At 34.6% G+C, this 20195-nt stretch overlaps 1 protein-coding gene across 1 annotated transcript in view; it reads left to right on the forward strand.

The window, feature by feature from the left end:
* The window catches only part of TXNDC16 (thioredoxin domain containing 16), a 104693-nt gene extending 95689 nt beyond the window's left edge, over window positions 1-9004 (forward strand). Inside the window, exons 18-20 of the mRNA XM_060003451.1 lie at window positions 1255-1415; window positions 4051-4241; window positions 8649-9004. Coding sequence (XP_059859434.1) covers window positions 1255-1415; window positions 4051-4241; window positions 8649-8917 — 621 coding nt within the window. The 3' untranslated portion in view covers window positions 8918-9004. The remainder of the gene's footprint in view (window positions 1-1254; window positions 1416-4050; window positions 4242-8648) is intronic.
* The last annotated feature ends 11191 nt before the right edge of the window (window positions 9005-20195 follow it).

A 20195-nucleotide genomic window follows, 5' to 3' on the forward strand; every position in this document is an offset into this window, starting at 1 on the left:
GGAAAAGTACGTGCCAGAGTTTGGTGTTTGGGAATGAATCGGAGGTGGTTGGCACCATGAAAAAAATTGTTCATTTGGATTTCTAGTGTGATCCAATGAAATGGGAAGCTGGTGAACAGGATGCCTGAGCGCTAGTTTCATTCAACTCTTCCTCCTACTTAGCTGTGTGACTTCAGCAAGTCAGTTTCTCGTCTTTGGTTTCCTTATCTGTCAGCAGGGGATTAGTTTTATGATATAGGAAGATTTAATCCAGCTCATAAGTACATCCAGAAGATGAATTAATAGATGTGGTACTAAAAATGGAAAATGGTAGAAGACTTTAATATTCTAAGTCACTGCTATTTTCTTTTTTAAATTTTTATTGGAGTATAGTTAATTTACAATGTTGTGTTAGTTTCGGGTATACAGCAAAGTGAATCAGTTATACATATACATATATCCACTTTTTAGATTCTTTTCCCATATAGGCCATTACAGAGTATTGAGTAGAATTCCCTGTTCTATACAGTACATCCTTATTAGTTATCTATTTTATATATAGTGTCACTGCTATTTTTAATCCTGAATATGTTAACTTTGTTTGTTACTCTTTCAATTCTTATTAATAACAGCCTAGACAAAGTTGTCTTCTACAAATATATAAAAAACATTGTTCTCTTTTAATTAATAAAAAGAATAAAAGGGTAAGATTTCTTATTTCTTACTAAATTTTTTCATTGTTATTTTAAACCCCAAAGAAATAAGAGACTTTTAAAATTTGTTTTAGCATATTATTGAATTACTTTAATTATGCTAAAAACTCATAATTTTGAAACAAAGCAAGATTTTATTAATTTTTAAGTAATCATAGATGTTAAAAGATTATATCTTTAAAGCTCAGCTTATGTTTTTTTTCAAAAATTTTATAAAGATATAACAAGAATTTTATTTGTCATGTGTATGTTGGCTAGTCTGATCCAGATTTTAGCATAAGAAATTATTAGAAGTGCTACATCCTTGTAAAACAGGGAGCTCCTTTAATTTGTTTTCAAATTCTATTAGTTTAATTTTGAAAATAACTCATTCTTAAGACAAACTGGGTTTAAATTTAAAAAACTCTTGAGATTCATAGTTATTAATCAGTATAGCAAAATCTCCACTTAAATGAAAATGTTTGAAATACATTTTACAAACTAAAATTGCAAGAGTGATTTGAACATTATTTTCTACTTTATACACTATAATTCTCCATTTTTCTTGGTTTGTTTTAAACAGCCAGAAATCACTGTGGAAAATCTTCCCACTTACTTAAGACTTCAGAAACCATTACTCATTTTATTCAGTGATGGCAGCATAAATCCTCAGCATAAAAAAGCAATATTGACGCTGCTGAAAGAGAAACACTTGGATTCACTTACCCCTTGCTGGTTAAATCTGTAAGTATATATTTTTTTATTTTTTAATACGTAAAAGGTAAAGAAAGTATAATTATTATTAAATTTTCATTAGGGAATGAAACTCTACTTGTGGAGTTATATATTATGGGACCAATGTGTATGTTATCATGATATTTTAGTAACTAAACTCCCTCAGACTGTCTAAGATGACGTTGTTTTAGACTGAATTCTGTTTTACAGTAAATTCTTTTTTTTTTTTTTTTTGCTGTGTGATTTTTTTCCCAGCTTTATTGAGATATAAATGACAAATAAAATTGTAAGATATTTAAAATATACATTGTGATAATTTGATATATGTATACATTGTGAAAAGATTCTTCCATCTAATTATTTAATACATCCATCACCTCACATATTTGTTTTATATATATAAACTTTTGGGGGTGGTGAGAACATTTAAGTTCTACTCGCTTAGCAAATTTCAGTGATACAGTACAGTATTATCAACTATAGTCATCATGTTATACATTAAATCCTCAGACCTTATTCATCTTGCAACTGAAAGGTCTGTATTCTTTTACCAATCTCTCCATATTTCCCCCACCCTGTAGTCCCTGACAACTTGTCTACTCTGTTTTTATGAATTTGACTTTTTTTTAAGCTTCCACATATAAGTGATACTACTATGTAGTATTTGTCTTTCTCCTTCTGGCTTATTTCACTTAGTATAATGCCCTCAAATTCCATCCATGTTGTAGCAAATAGCAGGATTTCATTCTTTCTCATGGCTGAATAATATTCCATTCTCTAAGTCTGTTTCTGTTTTATAAATAAGTTCATTTGTATCATTTTTTTTAGATTCTGCATAGAAGTGATATCATATGATATGATATTTGTCTTTCTCTGACTTCTTCCCTTACTTTGATAATCTCCAGGTCCATACAAGTTGCTGCAAATGGCATTATTTCATTTTTTTAATGGCTGAGTAATATTCCATTGTATATATGTGCCTCATCTTCTTTATCCACTCCTCTGTTGATGGACATTTAGGTTGCTTCAGTGTCTTGGCTATTGTAAACTGTGCTGCAGTGAACATTGGGAGTGCATGTATCTTTTTGAACCATGTTTTTCTCCAGATATAATATGCCCAGGAGTGGGATTGCTGGATCACATAGTAGCTTTATTTTTAGTTTCTTAAGGAACCTCCATACTCTTCTCCATACTGGCTGTACCAATTTACATTCCCACCAACAGTGCACAAGGGTTCCAGTTTTTCCACATCCTCCCTAGTGCTTGTTATTTGTGGTCTTTTGTTGATAGCCATTCTGACAGGTGTAAGGTGATATCTCATTGTGGTTTTTATTTGCATTTCCCTGATGATTAGTGATGTTAAGCATCTTTTTATGTACCTTTTGGTCATTTGTATGTTTTCTTTGCAACAATGTTTATTCAGTTATGTCCATTATTTAATTGAATTGTTGTTTTGTGATTGAGTTGTGTGAGTTCTTTAGTTATTTTGGATATTAATCCCCTATCAGATATATGATTTGCAAATATTTTCTCCCCTTCTGAATGTTGCCTTTTCATTTTGTTGGTTTTCTTTGCTGTGCAGAAGTTTTTTAGTTTGATGTAGTCCCACTTGTTTATTTTTGCTTTTGTTGCCTTTGTTTTTGGTGTCATACAGTAAATTTTTAAAGATAATAATTTTTCTGATTTTTAAAAGTAATGGATGTTCATTGAGGGAAATTTGGCAAATACAGAAAAATAAACATTGTGTTATTTTGGCATTTTTCTTTAATTCCTTTTTCTGTATTTCTGTATTTTAAAAATGCAGCCTAAAACTTTACAGAAAATTATCAGTGCATTTACCAACAATATTTCCTGGTATATTTTCTAGATGTGTGGCTTGTGTTATTACATTTAATGTCTCTGAACACAGTTCACATATTTAGATACACTATCCATTGTTCAAAGTCATCAGATGAAAGACATTTCATTTTTAACTCATTGGAAAAATTACAAAAATGGGGCAGTGTACACTTTTGTTGTGAAGAGTTCACTAACAGTACAGCCTACTACTTGAAACAAAATTTTCCCAGGTAATTATCCTTGTAGCTATCTCAGAGTGAAATAGTCCTTTCCATTATGTGGAATGTGCTGTATTAGGAAAAATAGGTGTCTTAAACTTGTGGTTTCCTTGTATGAATACTTTAAAAAATCTTTTTAATTTGAAATTAATCCTGAGGAAAGAGACAATTTTATTTGGAAAAGGGGTATTTATTATTAGTATCTTGTTATTTTATAGTTTTGTAGCCATTTAATTTTTGAGCTGACATGTGATCAGATACTTGACTAAACTTTGGAAGGAACGTATTGATTGTATTGAGACAAAATTGACAAGCCTTTGGACTATGTTTTTCATTAAAACTCATTGGTTGCCTTTTTTCTGCTAAGAGAAATACAGTAAGTACCCTATGTTAAAAGAAACTTTTTATGCCTCTGGTTACTAGTAACATAGTTACAGACCTCTTGATTTTTAGGACATATTTTCATAAAATAAACTTCCTCGCATGATACTATATTTAAAGGTTAATATGTTTTACAAACTGTTGTTCTTGTTATTTTATTATAGAAAGAAATATTAATTAACGTGTTCAGTTGCTCCCTTTTATAGGAAGAATACTCCCGTGGGGAGAGGAATCTTGCAGGCATATTTTGATACCCTACCTCCCCTTCCTCTTCTTGCTGTGGTAAATCTGCATTCAGGCGGCCAAGTATTTGCATTTCCTTCAGACCAGGCTATCACTGAACAGAACCTTTTATTGTGGCTGAAAAAATTAGAAGCAGGACTAGAAAGTCATATCAGTAAGTTTCCTGTTTTAATGTGCACAATTTTATATTTTGTTTCATGGATTTTTTTAAACTTGAATTATCACTCATGGATGCTAGAATGAGTTGAATTGTAATGTTTGTAAGTATTCTAAATATTAATACACTGATAGCATTGTCCATGGGACAGTCTCCTATATGGTAGGCATTACTACCCACAGAAAATAAGTGTCATATGAAATTTAATAATAATAGCTAACATTTATTGAATGCTCAGTAGGTGTCTGGCTCAAAGCTACGTGATTCACATGCATTATCTCATTTATTCTCACAAGAGTCATAGGAACTATCATTACCTGTAGAAGAGTTAAGTAACTAGTTCAAAGTCGTAATTAACCAGTAAATGAGGAAGCTGGGATTTCAACATGGCTCTGTTGTACTCCAGAGCCAGAATTTTGAACCACAAGAAAATAGATCTTGACCCAGAATTTATAATGCTGGCTTATGACATGCCATACTCCCTATTTTTCTAAAACCTATGTGGATTTATACCTGTGGTATAGATGTGTATGTTAGTTTATATACAATTGTGACAACAACAGGCCTGTTGATATAATTTAAATTAGTTAACATGTAATCATCTAGATCATTAGTCTGTTGAGGAAATAGTGTGAAATTTGATGTAATGAAAAGTTTCCTAAGGTACTTCTGAGGATTTTGTTATTGAAAACCAAATGAACTATATTATAATAACATTTTGACACTGTTCATGACCGAGTTCTGAAATAAGGGTGTGTGTGTGAATATATATGTATACACACTGTGAATATATATATATATATATATACACACACACACACACACACACAGTTTTATATATTTATATACACACAGTTCTGGTATATAAACTCCAATTCAGTGTTACACTGTCTCTCAGCCAGCATGCATTGTGTGAGTCTGTCATTATGTATATTTATGTATATTTAATCAGATTCTTGAATTTATTTGTTTTAAGTGCCAATCATTGCAGCATACCTGTTCTTCCCAGGAGGTCTATCTACTTCATTTCTGTTAAGTTAGGCAGTTTTAACTAAATTATTGTGTTTAAATAGTCTATAAAAGGTATTTGTATATTGAAATGTAATTCACATACCGTAAAATGCACCCTTTTAAAGTATACAATTTGATGGTTTTTTTTGTATATTCACGAGGCTGTGCGACCATCACCACTACTGAGTTTTAAAGCATTTTCATCACTGCAAAAAGAAACCCTATACCCATTAGCACTCACTCCCCATTCTCCCCTCCCTTCATTCCCTGACAACCACTCATGTACCTTCCATCTTTATGGATTTGCCTAATCTGGACATTTCGTATAAATGGAATCATACAACATGAGGCCTTTTGGGTCTGGCTTCTTTCCCTTAGCGTAGGCTTTCAAGGACCATCCATGTTATAGCATGAATCAGTAGTTCATTCCTTTCTATGGATGAATAATATTCTATTGGATGGATATACCCCATTTTGTTTCTCCATTCAGCAGTTGATGGACATTTGCATTGTCTCCACTTTTTGCTATTATGAATAATGCTGCTATGAACATTCATGTACATGTTTTTCTATTATGTACACAGATAGCATATGGCAGTTGCCCCACTCTCTTGAATACAGCATCTTTGTAACAAGTTTTAAACTGGGAAATTTACATCCTCCAACTCTGTTCTTCATGTGCAGGATTATTTTGGCTTTTCTGGGTCCTTTTAGATGTATATATTTTTAAGTCTTAATTTTCTGAGATAATTTATTAGTTTTAACATTTTCCTAGGATATGTAAAAAAGTAATTAAATTGACTATTTTGTCTTCCATAATCTGAAAGAAGCCTTTCTATGGTTGTTATCACTCAATGTTGGCTTCTTCATTCTAGCCACACAACATAGGGGTCCTTTCGGTTGTAGCTCTTGAGCTCTTCAGATAGTCTATGTTCCCTTCTCTATCTGCATTGCTATTTTATAGAAGCAGTTGAGTGTTGTCATTTTGCAGTTGCTGTGACACAGAGGCCTCGGGGACTCTAAGTCAGATAGGATTATATGTAAGTCGGGCCAGAGTACCTCTCCAACTGAATTGCTTTAAAAAAGGTCGTGTGATGTTCAAAGACACAGAAACCTGAGCTTCTGACCCAGCCTCCTTGATTACTAACTGTGGTTTTAGGCAAGTTTTTTCTTTGTTCCCTCCTTTACAACTATAAAAGGAGACTAATAGTTCCTACTCTGACTACGTCACAGTTATTTTAAAAATCAAAATTAAGTATGCGAAGGCATACGTTTTAAAGTGTAAAACCTAAAGTGTTATTATTCTTCATGTAAAGATCCTTTCCTACAAGGAGCATCCTTGGGGGCTTTGATTCCTCAACTCAAACCATTACTAGAGGAAAGAATCAGAATTATTCTTCTGAGTTTCCTGAGAGACTGGTATTTCTTCCATTGCAATTATGTTAATACCTCTGGTTTCCATTACTTCTTTGTATCACTGCTCCTGATCTGAAGTTATTCCTGCAGCCTCTGGGAATAGGAAAGAAGCAAAAGTCCAAGCAGGACTTTTCTGTATTGGGACTTGTCTTCTGTGCTGCCAGGACCTGCTCTCACCACACCTTGGGAGACAGATCTGAGACAAGGGATGTTGCAGCCACTCTTAGAATAGCCTGAATCTGTAACGTGGTGCCACCAGTCCCTGCCTCACCTTGCTTGCTGCACATCTTAATTCCTGTGAAATTGTCACCACTGGCTATTCTTACTTGAGACTTACACTTAATTTTGGTCAAGTTCTCTGACCTTTCTAGGCCTTGGTTTTCTCACCTATAAACTGGGATAATAATTGTACTTTCCTCATAGGGTTGTAAGGATTAACTACATAATGCCTGATATATAGTAAAGCCTCAATCAGTGTTGGCGATTATTATTATTATCATTACTAATTTGATAATAATGTCTTTATTGACCATATGTGATGAGAATACAGTTTTATTTGTAACTGAAAACATTAAGATCTTTATAGAGTTCCTTCAGGAAATAATTAGCAGAATTAGGATGTCCAGTTTCGGGCATTTTGTCATCATCTCAGACCACTAGGCTGCAGTGTTTACCTTAAAAAATAAATACTGCTAAATCTTTGCTGTGCTTTAAATTGGACTTAAAGATGCTTTATCTGCATATTGCAAAGTATAGTTATTCTTACTTCTTACCTAGTCATTATATTCAAGAAACTATTTTATCTGTTTGTCACTTTTGAGTCTGCTAACCTGACAACACTGTAATTTGAAACATCAATTACAAGGGTAGCCTAAATTTAATACCCTGCTGATGTACCATGGATTTCATATAATTGAGTCTGAGTGAAGAAATCATATATCAATAAGTAGAGTATAGATATACATATATATTGATGCAGATTTTCGTTTGTGCTTTAATCTACTCTAGGAAATTAAAGTTTCTTAAAATGTCCTAAGCTTTTATTTGATTTATGAGAGATGCTAAAGTTTTTATTTTTGAGCATTACTTTCTTTTCATGTACCAGTGCATAGATTCTTTCACTGGAATTTATTTTTTAAATGTTTACTTTACACATTTCCTTATATATAGTTTATTTCTCAAATAGTATTTCAAATAGCCAACTAAACTCTGAAATTGTGTGAAATCTGTTTTCTAAATGGAGAAAAGCTAGTTTATCTCATATATATGTTGTCAGCGTAAATTCATTTTCTTTTTTTAATGACCAATGTTTTAAAATAATGTTAAGATTCACTGCCGTGATTCCAATCACTGTCTGTTTATAGTAGTTGATTCCATAGCAATTTTAAATGATTTCTTGCCTATAATTATTTTTATAAAATGTACTTTTTTTCATCAAGTATGTGCAAAGGATGTTAATCAAATCTTCCAAAACAGAAAATGCTTTAAAATGTAAGGAAATACTTGTCTAAATAATAAATCTCTATGTATGTTCCAAATTTTTTTCCTGAAATGTTTCATAGTTATAGTTCTTTGGGATAAAGACAGGGATAGTGAGGGAAGCAAGAGACTTCTTCATTTTAACTTGTCCCTGGCTGTGTGTAATCTCATTACACATATTGCTATTTTTTAAAACCTCAACAAGGGTTAACAGGCAGTGAGATTATGGACCTTTTGTGTTTTTCCTATTAATACTTATCTTTATTTAAAATAGAATAGCTTGTAAATGTAATATATGAAAAATGTCTAATAGTGACAAATGTATCAAGCTTCTTAGACAATGATGATAATAAAATATAGCTTTGCTCAGATAAGGAAAACTGATAAGACCTTTACTCCTACAAATATATTTTGCAAAATAAAACATTTTCTAGTATATTCATGTGATGAGATTTTATATCTGTTCATCTTTAAACCTTGATTCTGTCTTTCTTCCAGAAATTTTACCTGCTCAGAAATGGAAACCTCCTCTGCCTGCTTATGATTTTCTAAGTATGATGGATGCTGCAACATCACAGCATCCTACTAGGAAAGTTCCTGAGTGTATAAAAGAAACTGATGTGCAGGAAAATGACAAAGAACAGCCTGAAGATAAATCAGCAATCAGAAATGAACCTACTGGAACACTGAGAAAAAAGCATTGGAATAGAAGTAATTGGTTTGAAGAAGCCAAAAAACAATTCAGGCATGATAATAAAGAATTATGATGCTCAAAAGTCAGCTAATTTCATAGGGCTGTGGAAAGCTTTCTGAAGTCTTTTTGGCTTATTTGATAGACTTAAGAATTTATTTCACTAAAAAGTAATACTATCTCACCATTATTCAACATAGTTTTGGAACTTTTAGCCACAGCAATCAGACAAGAAAAAGAAATAAAAGGAATCCAAATCGGAAAAGAAGAAGTAAAGCTGTCACTGTTTGCAGATGACATGATACTGTACATAGAGAATCCTAAAGATGCTACCAGAAAACTACTAGAGCTAATCAACGAATTTGGTAAAGTAGCAGGATACAAAGTTAATGCACAGAAATCTCTTGCATTCCTATACACTAATGATGAAAAATCTGAAAGTGAAATTAAGAAAACACTCCCAGGTACCACTGCAACAAAAAGAATAAAATATCTAGGAATAAACCTATCTACAGAGACAAAAGACCTGTATGCAGAAAATTATAAGACACTGATGAAAGAAATTAAAGATGATACAAATAGATGGAGAGATATACCATGTTCTTGGATTGGAAGAATCAACATTGTGAAAGTGACTCTACTACCCAAAGCAATCTACAGATTCAATGCAATCCCTATCAAACTACCAATGGCATTTTTCACAGAACTAGAAAAAAATTTTTCACAATTTGTATGGAAACACAAAAGACCCTGAATAACTGAAGCAATCTTAAAAAGAAAAATGGAGCTGGAGGAATCAGGTTCCCTGACTGCAGACTATTCTACAAAGCTACATTAATCAAGACAGTATCGTACTGGCACAAAAACAGAAATGTAGACTAATGGAACTGATAGAAAGCCCAGAGATAAACCCACACACATATGGTTACCTTATTTTTGATAAAGAAGGCAAGAATATACAATGGAGAAAAGACAGCCTCTTCGATAAGTGGTGCTAGGAAAACTGGACAGCTACATGTAAAAGAATGAAATTAGAACACTCCCTAACACCATACACAAAAAATAAACTCAAAGTAGATTAAAGACCTAAATGTAAGGCCAGACACTATAAAACTCTTAGAGGAAAACATAGGCAGAACACTCTATGACATAAATCACAGCACAATCCCTTTTGACCCACCTCCTAGAGAAATGGAAATAAAAACAAAAATAAACAGATGGGACCTAATGAAACGTCAAAGCTTTTGCACAGCAAAGGAAACCATAAACAAGACGAAAAGACAACCTTCAGAATGGGAGAAAATAGTTGCAAATGAAGCAACTGACAAAGGATTGAGCTCCAAAATTTACAAGCAGCTCAATATCAAAAAAACGACCCAATCCAAAAATGGGCATAAGACCTAAATAGACATTTCTCCAAAGAAGGTATACAGATTGCCAAGAAACACATGAAAGAATGCTCAACATGATTAATCATTAGAGAAATGCAAATCAAAACTACAATGAGATATCATCTCACACCGGTCAGAATGGCCCTCATCAAAAAATCTAGAAACAGTAAATGCTGGAGAGGATATGGAGAAAAGGGAACACTCTTGCACTGTTGGTGGGAATGTAAATTGATGCAGCCACTATGGAGAACAGTATAGAGGTTCCTTAAAAAACTAAAAATAGAACTACCATACAACCCAGGAATCCCACTACTGGGCATATCCCCTGAGAAAACCATAATTCAAAAAGAGTCATGTACCAAAATGTTCATTGCAGCTCTATTTACAATAGTCAGGACATGGAAGCAGCCTAAGTGTCCATCGACAGATGAATGGATAAAGAAGATGTGACACATATATACAATGGAATATCACCCAGCCATAAAAAGAAACGAAATTGAGTTATTTGTAGTGAGGTAGATGGACCTAGAGTCTGTTATACAGAGTGAAGTAAGTCAGAAAGAGAAAAACAAGTATCGTATGCTAACACATATATATGGAATCTAAAAAAAAAAAAACAAAACGGTCATGAAGAATCTAGGGGAAGATGGGAATAAAGACACAGACCTACTAGAGAATGGACTTGAGGATACGGGGAGAGGGAAGGGTAAGCTGGGACAAAGTGAGAGAGTGGCATGGACATATATACACTACCAAACGTAAAATCGCTAGCTAGTGGGAAGCAGCTGCATAGCACAGGGAAATCAGCTCGGTGCTTTGTGACCACCTAGAGGGGTGGGATAGGGAGGGTGGGAGGGAGGGAGATGCAAGAGGGAAGAGATATGGGAGCATATGCATATATGGGGATATATGTATATGCATAGCTGATTCACTTTGTTATTAAGCAGAAACTAACACCATTGTAAAGCAATTATATTCCAATAAAGTTTAAAAAAAAGATACAAGTTACTAATATCAAAAATGAAAGAGGAAACATCACTACAGATCCTATGGATTATAATAGTATATTAAAGGAACACTATGAACAGCTCTCTGTCCACAAATTTGATTACCTAGATGAAATGGACCAATTCCTTTAAAGACAATCTGCCAAAGCTCACACAAGAAGAAGTAGACCATCTGAATAGGCCTACAGCTATTAAAGAAGTTGAATCAATCATTAATAACCTTTTAAAACAGAAAGCACCATGCCCAGATGTGTTCAGTGGGGAATTTTATCCAACATTTAAAGAACAAATTATACCAATTCTTTGCAATTTATTCCAAAAGATAGAAGCCAATAAAATACTTCTAAACTCATTCTATGAGGCCAGCATTACTCTAATATCAAAACCAGTCAAAGTACAAGAAAACTATAGATCAACAATGGGCCATGAACATAGATGCAAAAATAGTCAACAAATTGAATCCAACAATATACAAAAAAAATTATGTACCATGACCAAGTGGGATTTATCCTTTGTAGGCAAGGATGCATCAACATTTGAAAATCAATTAATGTAACACACCACATCAACCATCTAAAAGAGAAAAATCATGAACATGTGAATAGATGCAGGAAAAAATATTTCACAAAATTCAGCACCAATTCATGATTAAAAACTCAGTGTCAGAGACTGGACATGTGGAAGGCAAGGATTATATGGGAACTCTCTGTACTTTCTGCTCAGTTTTGCTGGAAATCTAAACTTGCTCTAAAAAATAAAGTTTGTTAATAATTAAATAATTTTTAAAAAACAATACTAAATCATTTCAAGTTTCTAGACCAGTGAGGTCCAATAGAAATATAATGCACCATTTCATGTAATTTAGAATTTTCTGTAGCCCCATTAAAAAAGTAGAACTGAGCAGGTAAAATTAATTTTAATATATTTCACCCAGTAAGTATATCCAAAATTGTTCAGTTAACATAAAAATGATAATTATTTTACATTCTTTTTTTCATATCAAGTCTTCAAAATCCAGTGCATATTTTACAATTGCTACACATCTCACTTCAGAGTAGCTACATTTCAAGTGCTTGTTAGCCACATGTGGCTGGTGACTATGGTATTAGACAGCTCAGCTCTAAACAATAACTGGCATAATTTACTTAGTTCTAGCCACAATACATTTTAAACTAAAAGATGAATGTAACTCTAGTTTAATCACAATTGATTCCACAATGGAATCATAGAGCTGGCAGTTATATTTGTCTTATTGTAGTCATGATGTTAAAAAACAGTGTTTCTTAATCAGGGAAAAATTTTGCCCTCTCCCCTCCGCCCCCAGAGGACATTTGGCAATGTCAAGAGACATTTTTTAATTTAGTTTATTTATTTTAACATCTTTATTGGAGTATAACTGCTGTACAATGGTGTATTCATTTCTGCTGTATAACAAAGTGAATCAGCTGTACATATACATATATCCCATATCTCCTCCCTCTTGCATCTCTCTCCCACCCTCCCTATCCCACCCCTCTAGGTAACACAAAGCACTGAGCTGATCTCCCTGTGCTATGCAACTGCTTCCCACTAGCTATCTATTTTCCATTTGGTAGTGTGTATATGTCTATGCCACTCTCTCACTTCGTCCCAGCTTACCCTTCCCCCTCCCCAGGTCCTCAAGTCCATTCTCAAGAGACATTTTTGATTGGCATTATAGGGGTGTTACTGGCATATAATGGGGTTATTAGAGGCCAGGGATGCTAGTAAACACCCTACAATGCATTGGACAGCTCCCCTGCCCCCCAACAAAGAATTATCCTGCCCAAATATCAATAGTGCCAAGGTTGAATAACCCTGTGTTAAACTAGTCCGTGGCAAAATGGTAAATTTACTTTTATAATATTTTCAAAAAGTAATGAAATAACCCTAAAAAGGATGCAGAGTAATATATATATATATATATATATATATATATATATATATATATATATATACTGTTATATAATGATTCCCTTATATATTGTTCAAGGGTCAACTGTATATTTCATTGTAACATAGATTATTGCTCCTCCCAGCACTCCTTCCTAGATGTTTTTCTTAGAGCATGTAATGTGTATTATTTCAGTTCTCAGTTGTTTTTATTTCTTACTTGGGAGATATGAGAGTGAACTCTATAGTTCTTAGTAATAAAACATCGTCAGCCTAACCATTAACTACAAGCATGTAAAAACATGAAATCAATTAGTCATCGTACCATAGCCAGCAATTTTGACAGTTATTAATATGTGTTCTTTCAATAATTTTAAATAAAGTATCTGGATTTCAGGCTACCTTTAAAAGCTTCTTTTGGCCTCTATCATGCCCTCTATTGGACCACTTTCCCTGTATCAGTTGAAGTTCTTTGGTTGCAAGCAACAGAAATTCAACTTTGGTTAACTTAAGCAAAATGAGAATATTGGGTAATTCACAGAGTGAAGCTATGCTTTGAAAAGCTAGGAACCAAAGCTGTTTTGGGATCTATGTAGCAGGAACTAACAGTTCAGTAATGGATCAGTTCCAGCTGTTTTTCTGTCTTTCATGACTCGGAGTCCTGGGAATGTTGGCTAGGTGAACACTAGGCACTTTAAATGTCAGCCCTAACCAGACTTTCACAATACAGAAGAGGTGAACCTCACAAGAGAAATCTAGATTCTGTTTATTAGAAAAAGGGAGAGTGAATGTAGAGAGGGAAAAAAACAACAAAGAAATAGAAAATCTATGAATCCTCAAGACTCCACTTTCTGTTCTTCTACCTAGCCTTTGTTTCCTTTTCAGGTGTTTCTACCACATCCTCCTGTCCATTTTTAAGACCTTCAAAAGCCCTCTCTCTACCCCTAAGTGGTTGTAATTTTCCTATATATCTCCCTGATTCTCTATAAGAGTTGGTGGCCTGTGCATATGTACATTCTGTATAACATCTCATTCATCATGAGTCAGATTCTTTTACCCCCTCCTGACTCACCTATGCTGGAACGTAAACATCCTTGGTCCATTGTTTCCAGCCCTTGTGATGAAATATTCCATGAACCATTTTTCAGAATTCCTAGAGTTTATTACCCAAGCTTATGCTTCTTTTAAAAACTAAGCATGTATAAGCAGAACATTAAATTCAAAGATCAATAAGTATCTATCTTTGGTAATAGAAAGTAATTAAATAGGTATACCTTGGGAGTTGTGCTTCCATTTAAGATATAGAAAGCTGCAAGAGAATGTTCCTCCCATCCTAAGAAGAAAAAAAAAATCATAACTTTTCTATTACACGTAAGAGAAGGCAGCCAAAGGAACTGAATTTCAGAGTGACAAGCCCCTGAGACAGAATACATGGACTGTTTCACCTTTGGCAGAGAATAGGAGGCTGCCAGTAAAGAAGAAACGTGGAAAGTTCTAAGATTTCACTCTATCTGCAAGTTATAAGTTAGCTTGCCACAGTTTCTTATGTCAGAGACAAGGGACATTATTACTTGCCCAAACAGTATCAATCTGAGTTTCAGTATCTGTGCTGGTTCCCTGATCCCCAATCCTATAGGGCAATGAGTAGAGGCCAGGTAACACCTATACATGCAGTGGGTTGCATTTCAGGAAGGTACCCTGAGCTCAAGGAACCTAAATATTTTATAATGGGTATTAAGCATGCCTCCCCTTGGCTCTGGAGGGAGACATCTTCATTATAGTAGACAGTAATCAAAAGTGTTTCTCTTCCAGAGGGAAATGCTATCTCTGTTTTCCCAGGGTGAGAAGGTAGTCCAGACAGGACAAAGGCAGTCAGTGCCTCTTCACCGATCATGCACAAACATGAGATACCCATGAAGAAGTGTATCCCAACAGAAATCAGCTAAAATTTTAAAGAATTCTTTAAGGGCTAAGTATGGACGAAAGTATTAGCTTAGAGGAAGTAGGAACCTTGACATGACAGTAGTTTACATTCACCTGGGAGCTCCTTTCCACCAGCCTCCACTGGGTGCTAATGAGAACGACTGGGACAGGAGCCTGGTGAGAAGACATCCCTCAGTGACACAGGCATGCAGATAGTGGTTGATCTAATAATCTTGGGTAACAGACATGAAACACTGCCTACTTCCTCAGACCTTTCTCTTGTATGAGTAAAAAAAACATTAACCACTGCTGGAGAGAGAGCATACCTTCCTGCCTTCAGGTCCCAGGCAAAGATACACTGCCTCTGAGGGAGAGGTAAATGCAAAAAACCTTTGGCCCAATCCACCAAAGGGCAGACAGTGGAAGCAAAAGCTACAATCTGCAGCTTGCAGAACAAAAACCACAATCACAGAAAGATAGCCAAAATGAAAAGGCAGAGGACTATGTCCAAGATGAAGGAACAAGATAAAACCCCATAAAAACAACTAGATGAAGTGGAGATAGGCAACCTTCCAGAAAAAGAATTCAGAATAATGATAGTGAAGATGATCCAGGACCTCACAAAAAGAATGGAGGCAAGGATCAAGAAGATGCAAGAAATGTTTTACAAAGACCTGGAAGAATTAAAGAACAAACAAACAGAGACGAACAATACAATAACTGAAATGAAAAATACACCAGAAGGAATCAATAGCAGAATAACTCTGGCAGAAGAACGGATAAATGACCTGGAAGAGAGAATGGTGGAAATCACTGCTGCAGAACAGAATAAAGAAAAAAGAAAAGAAATTAGGATAGCCTAAGAGACCTCTGGGGCAACATTAAACACATCAATATTCACATTATAGAGGACCCAGAAGGAGAAGAGAGAGAGAGAGAAAGGACCCGAGAAAATATTTGAAGAGATTATAGTAGAAAACTTCCCTAACATGGGAAAGGAAATAGCCACCCAAGTCCAGGAAGTCCAGAGAGTCCCAGGCAGGATAAACCCAAGGAGAAACATGACGAGATACACAGTAATCTAACTGACAAAAATTAAAGGCAAAAATTATTAAAAGCAACAAGGGAAAAATAACAAATAGCATACAAGGGAATCCCCATAAGGTTAACAGCTGATTTATTAGCAGAAACTCTGCAAGCCAGAAGGGAGTGGCACTATATATTTAAAGTGATGAAAGGGAAGAACCTACAACAAAGAATACTCTGCCCAGCAAGGATCTCATTCACATTTGATGGAGAAATTAAAACCTTTACAGACAAGCAAAAGCTAAGAGAATTCAGCACCACCAAACCAGCTCTATGACAAATGCTAAAGGAACTTCTCTAAGTGGGAAACACAAGAGAAGAAAAGGACCTACAAAAACAAACCCAAAACAATTAAGAAAATAGTAATAGGAACATACATATTGATTATTACCTTAAATGTGAATGGATTAAATGCTCCAAACAAAAGACTGGCTGAATGGATACAAAAACAAGACCCATATATACGCTGTCTACAAGAGACCCACTTCAGACCTAGGGACACATACAGACTGAAAGTGAGGGGATGGAAAATTACACTCCATGAAAATGGAAATCAAAAGAAAGCTGGAGTAGCAATATTCATATCAGATAAAATAGACGTTAAAAAAAAGAATGTTACAAGAGTCAAGGAAGGACACTACATAATGATCAAGGGATCAATCCAAAAAGAAGATACAACAATTATAATTATATATGCAACCAACATAGGAGCACTTCAATACATAAGGCAAATGCTAACAGCTATAAAAGAGGAAATCGACAGCAACACAATAATAGTGGGGGATATTAACACCTCACATACACCAATGAACAGAACATCCAGACAGAAAATTAATATGGAAAAACAAGCTTTAAATAACACAACAGACCAGATAGATTTAATTTATATTTACAGGACATCCCAATCGAAAACAGCAGATTACAGTTTCTTCTCAAGTGCACATGGAACATTCTCCAGGACAGATCACATCTTGGGTCACAAATGAAGCCTCAGTAAATTTAAGAAAATTGAAATCATATCAAGCATCTTTTCTGACCACACGCTATGAGATTAGAAATAAATTACAGGGAAAAAAACATAAAGAACACAAACACACGGAGGTTAAACAATACGCTACTAAATAAACAAGAGATCACTGAAGAAATCAAAGAGGAAATCAAAATATACCTACAGAGAAATGACAACAAAAACAAAACTATCCCAAACCTATGGGATGCACCAAAAGCAGTTCTAAGAGGGAAGTTTATAGCAATACAATCCTACCTCAAGAAACAAGAAAAATCTCAAATAAACAATCTAACCTTACACCTAAAGGAACTAGAGAAAGAAGAACAAACAAAACCCAAAGTTAGTAGAAGGAAAGAAATCATAAATATCTGAGCAGAAATAAATGAAATAGAAACAAAGGAAACAATAACAAAGATCAACAAAACTAAAAATTGCTTCTTTGAGCAGATAAACAAAATTGATAAACCTTTAGCCAAACTCACCAAGAACAGGAGGAAGAGTACTGAAATCATAAAATTAGAAATGAAAAAGGAGAGGTTACAATGGAAACCACAGAAATACAGAGCATCATAAAAGACTATTACAAGCAAATATATACCAATAAAACAGACAACCTAGAAGAAAGGACAAATTCTTAGAAAGGTATAACTTTCCAAGACTGAACCAGGAAAAATGGGAAATATGAACAGACCAATCACAAGCAATGAAATGGAAACTGATTAAAAATCTTCCAACAAACAAAAGTCAAGGACCAGATGGCTTCACGGGTGAATTGTATCAAACATTTAGAGAAGAGCTAACACCCATCCTTCTCAAACTCTTCCAAAAACTTGCAGAGGAAGGAATACCCCCAAACTCATTCTATGAGGCCACCATCACCCTGATACCAAAACCAGACAAAGATACTACAAGAAAGAAAATTACAGACCTGTATCACTGACGAATATAGATGCAAAAATACTCAACAAAATACTAGCAAATAGAATCCAACAAAACATTAAAAGGATCATACACCATGATCAAGTGGGATTTATCCCAGGGATTCAAGAAATCTTCAATATATGCAAATCAATCAATGTGACACACCATATTAACAAATTGAAGGATAAAAACCACATGATAATCTCAACAGACATAGAAAAAGCTTCTGACAATATTCAACACCCATTTATGATAAAAACTGTCCAGAAAGTGAGCATAGAGGGAACCTACCTCAACATAATAAAGGCCATGTATGAAAAACCTACAGCAAACATCATTCTCAATGGTGAAAAATTGAAAGCATTCCCTCTAAGATCAGGAACAAGACAAGGACGTCCACTCTTGCCACTATTATTCAACATAGTTTTGAAAGCCCTAGCCTTGGCAATCAGAGAAGAAAAAGAAATAAAAGGAATACAAATAGGAAAAGAAGAAGTAAAACTGTCACTGTTCGCAAATGACATGATACTATACATAGAGAATTGTAAAGATGCCACCAAAAAACTACTAGAGCTAATCAATGAATTTGGTAAAGTAGCAGGATAAAAAATTAATGCACAGAAATCACTTGCATTCCTATACACTAACAACAAAAATCAGAAAGAGAATTTAAGGAAACAATCCCATTCTCCATTGCAACAAAAAGAATAAAATGCCTAGGAATAAACCTACCTAAGGAGGTAAAAGACCTCTACTCAGAATACTATAAGACACTGATGAAAGAAATCAAAGATGATACAAACAGATGGAGAGATATACCATGTTCTTGGATTGGAAGAATCAACATTATGAAAATGACTATACTACCCAAAGCAATCTACAGATTCAATGCAATCCCTATCAAACTACCAATGGCATTTTTCACAGAACTAGAACAAAAAAATCTTAAAATCTGCATGTAGACACAAAAGACCCCAAATAGCCAAAGCAATCTTGAGGGGAAAAAAACGGAGCTGGAGGAATCAGGCTCCCTGACTTCAGACTATACTACCAAGCTACAGTCATCAAGACAATATGGTACTGGCACAAAAACAGAAATATAGATCAATGGAACAGGATAGAAAGCCCAGAGATAAACCCACGCACCTATGGTCAACTAATCTATGACAAAGTAGGCAAGGATACAAAATGGAGAAAAGAAGCCCTCTTCAATAAGTGGTGCTGGGAAAACTGGACAGCTACAATCCCTAACACCATACATAAAAGTAACCAAAATGGATTAAAAACATAAATGTAAGACCAGACACTATAAAACTCTTAGAGGAAAACGTAGGCAGAACTCTTTGACATATACCACAGCAAGATCTTTTTTGACCCACCTCCTAGAGAAATAGAAATAAAAAATAAACAAATGGGACCTAATGAAACGTAAAACGTTTTGCACAGCAGATGAAACCATAAACAAGACAAAAAGACAACCCTCAGAATGGGAGAAAATATTTGCAAGCAAATCAACAGACAAAGGTTTAATCTCCAAAATATATAAACAGCTCATGCAGCTGAATATCAAAAAAAACAAATAACCCAATCCAAAAATAGGTGGAAGAGCTAAATAGACATTTCAACAAAGAAGACATACAGATAGCCAACAAACACATGAAAAGATGCTCAGCATCACTAATTATTAGAGAAATGCAAATCGAAACTACAGTGAGGTATCACCTCACACCAGTCAGAATGGCATTGTCAGAAAATCTACAAACAATAAATGCTGGAGAGGGTGTGGAGAAAAGGGAACCCTCATGCACTGTTGGTGGGAATGTAAATTGATACAGCCACTATGGAGAACAGTGTGGAGGTTCCTTAAAAAACTAAAAATAGAATTACCATATGACCCAGCAATCTCACTACTGGGCATATACTGAGAGAAAACCATAATTCAAAAAGACACATGCACCCCAGTGTTCATTGCAGCACTATTTACAATAGCCAGGTCATGGAAGCAAGCTAAGTGTCCATCAACAGACACATGGATAAAGAAGATGTGATACATATATACAATGGTATATTAGTCAGCCATAAAAAGGAACGAAATTGGGTCATTTG

This window comes from Delphinus delphis, chromosome 2 (assembly GCF_949987515.2).
Source record: "Delphinus delphis chromosome 2, mDelDel1.2, whole genome shotgun sequence".
In the NCBI taxonomy this organism is placed as follows: domain Eukaryota; kingdom Metazoa; phylum Chordata; class Mammalia; order Artiodactyla; family Delphinidae; genus Delphinus; species Delphinus delphis.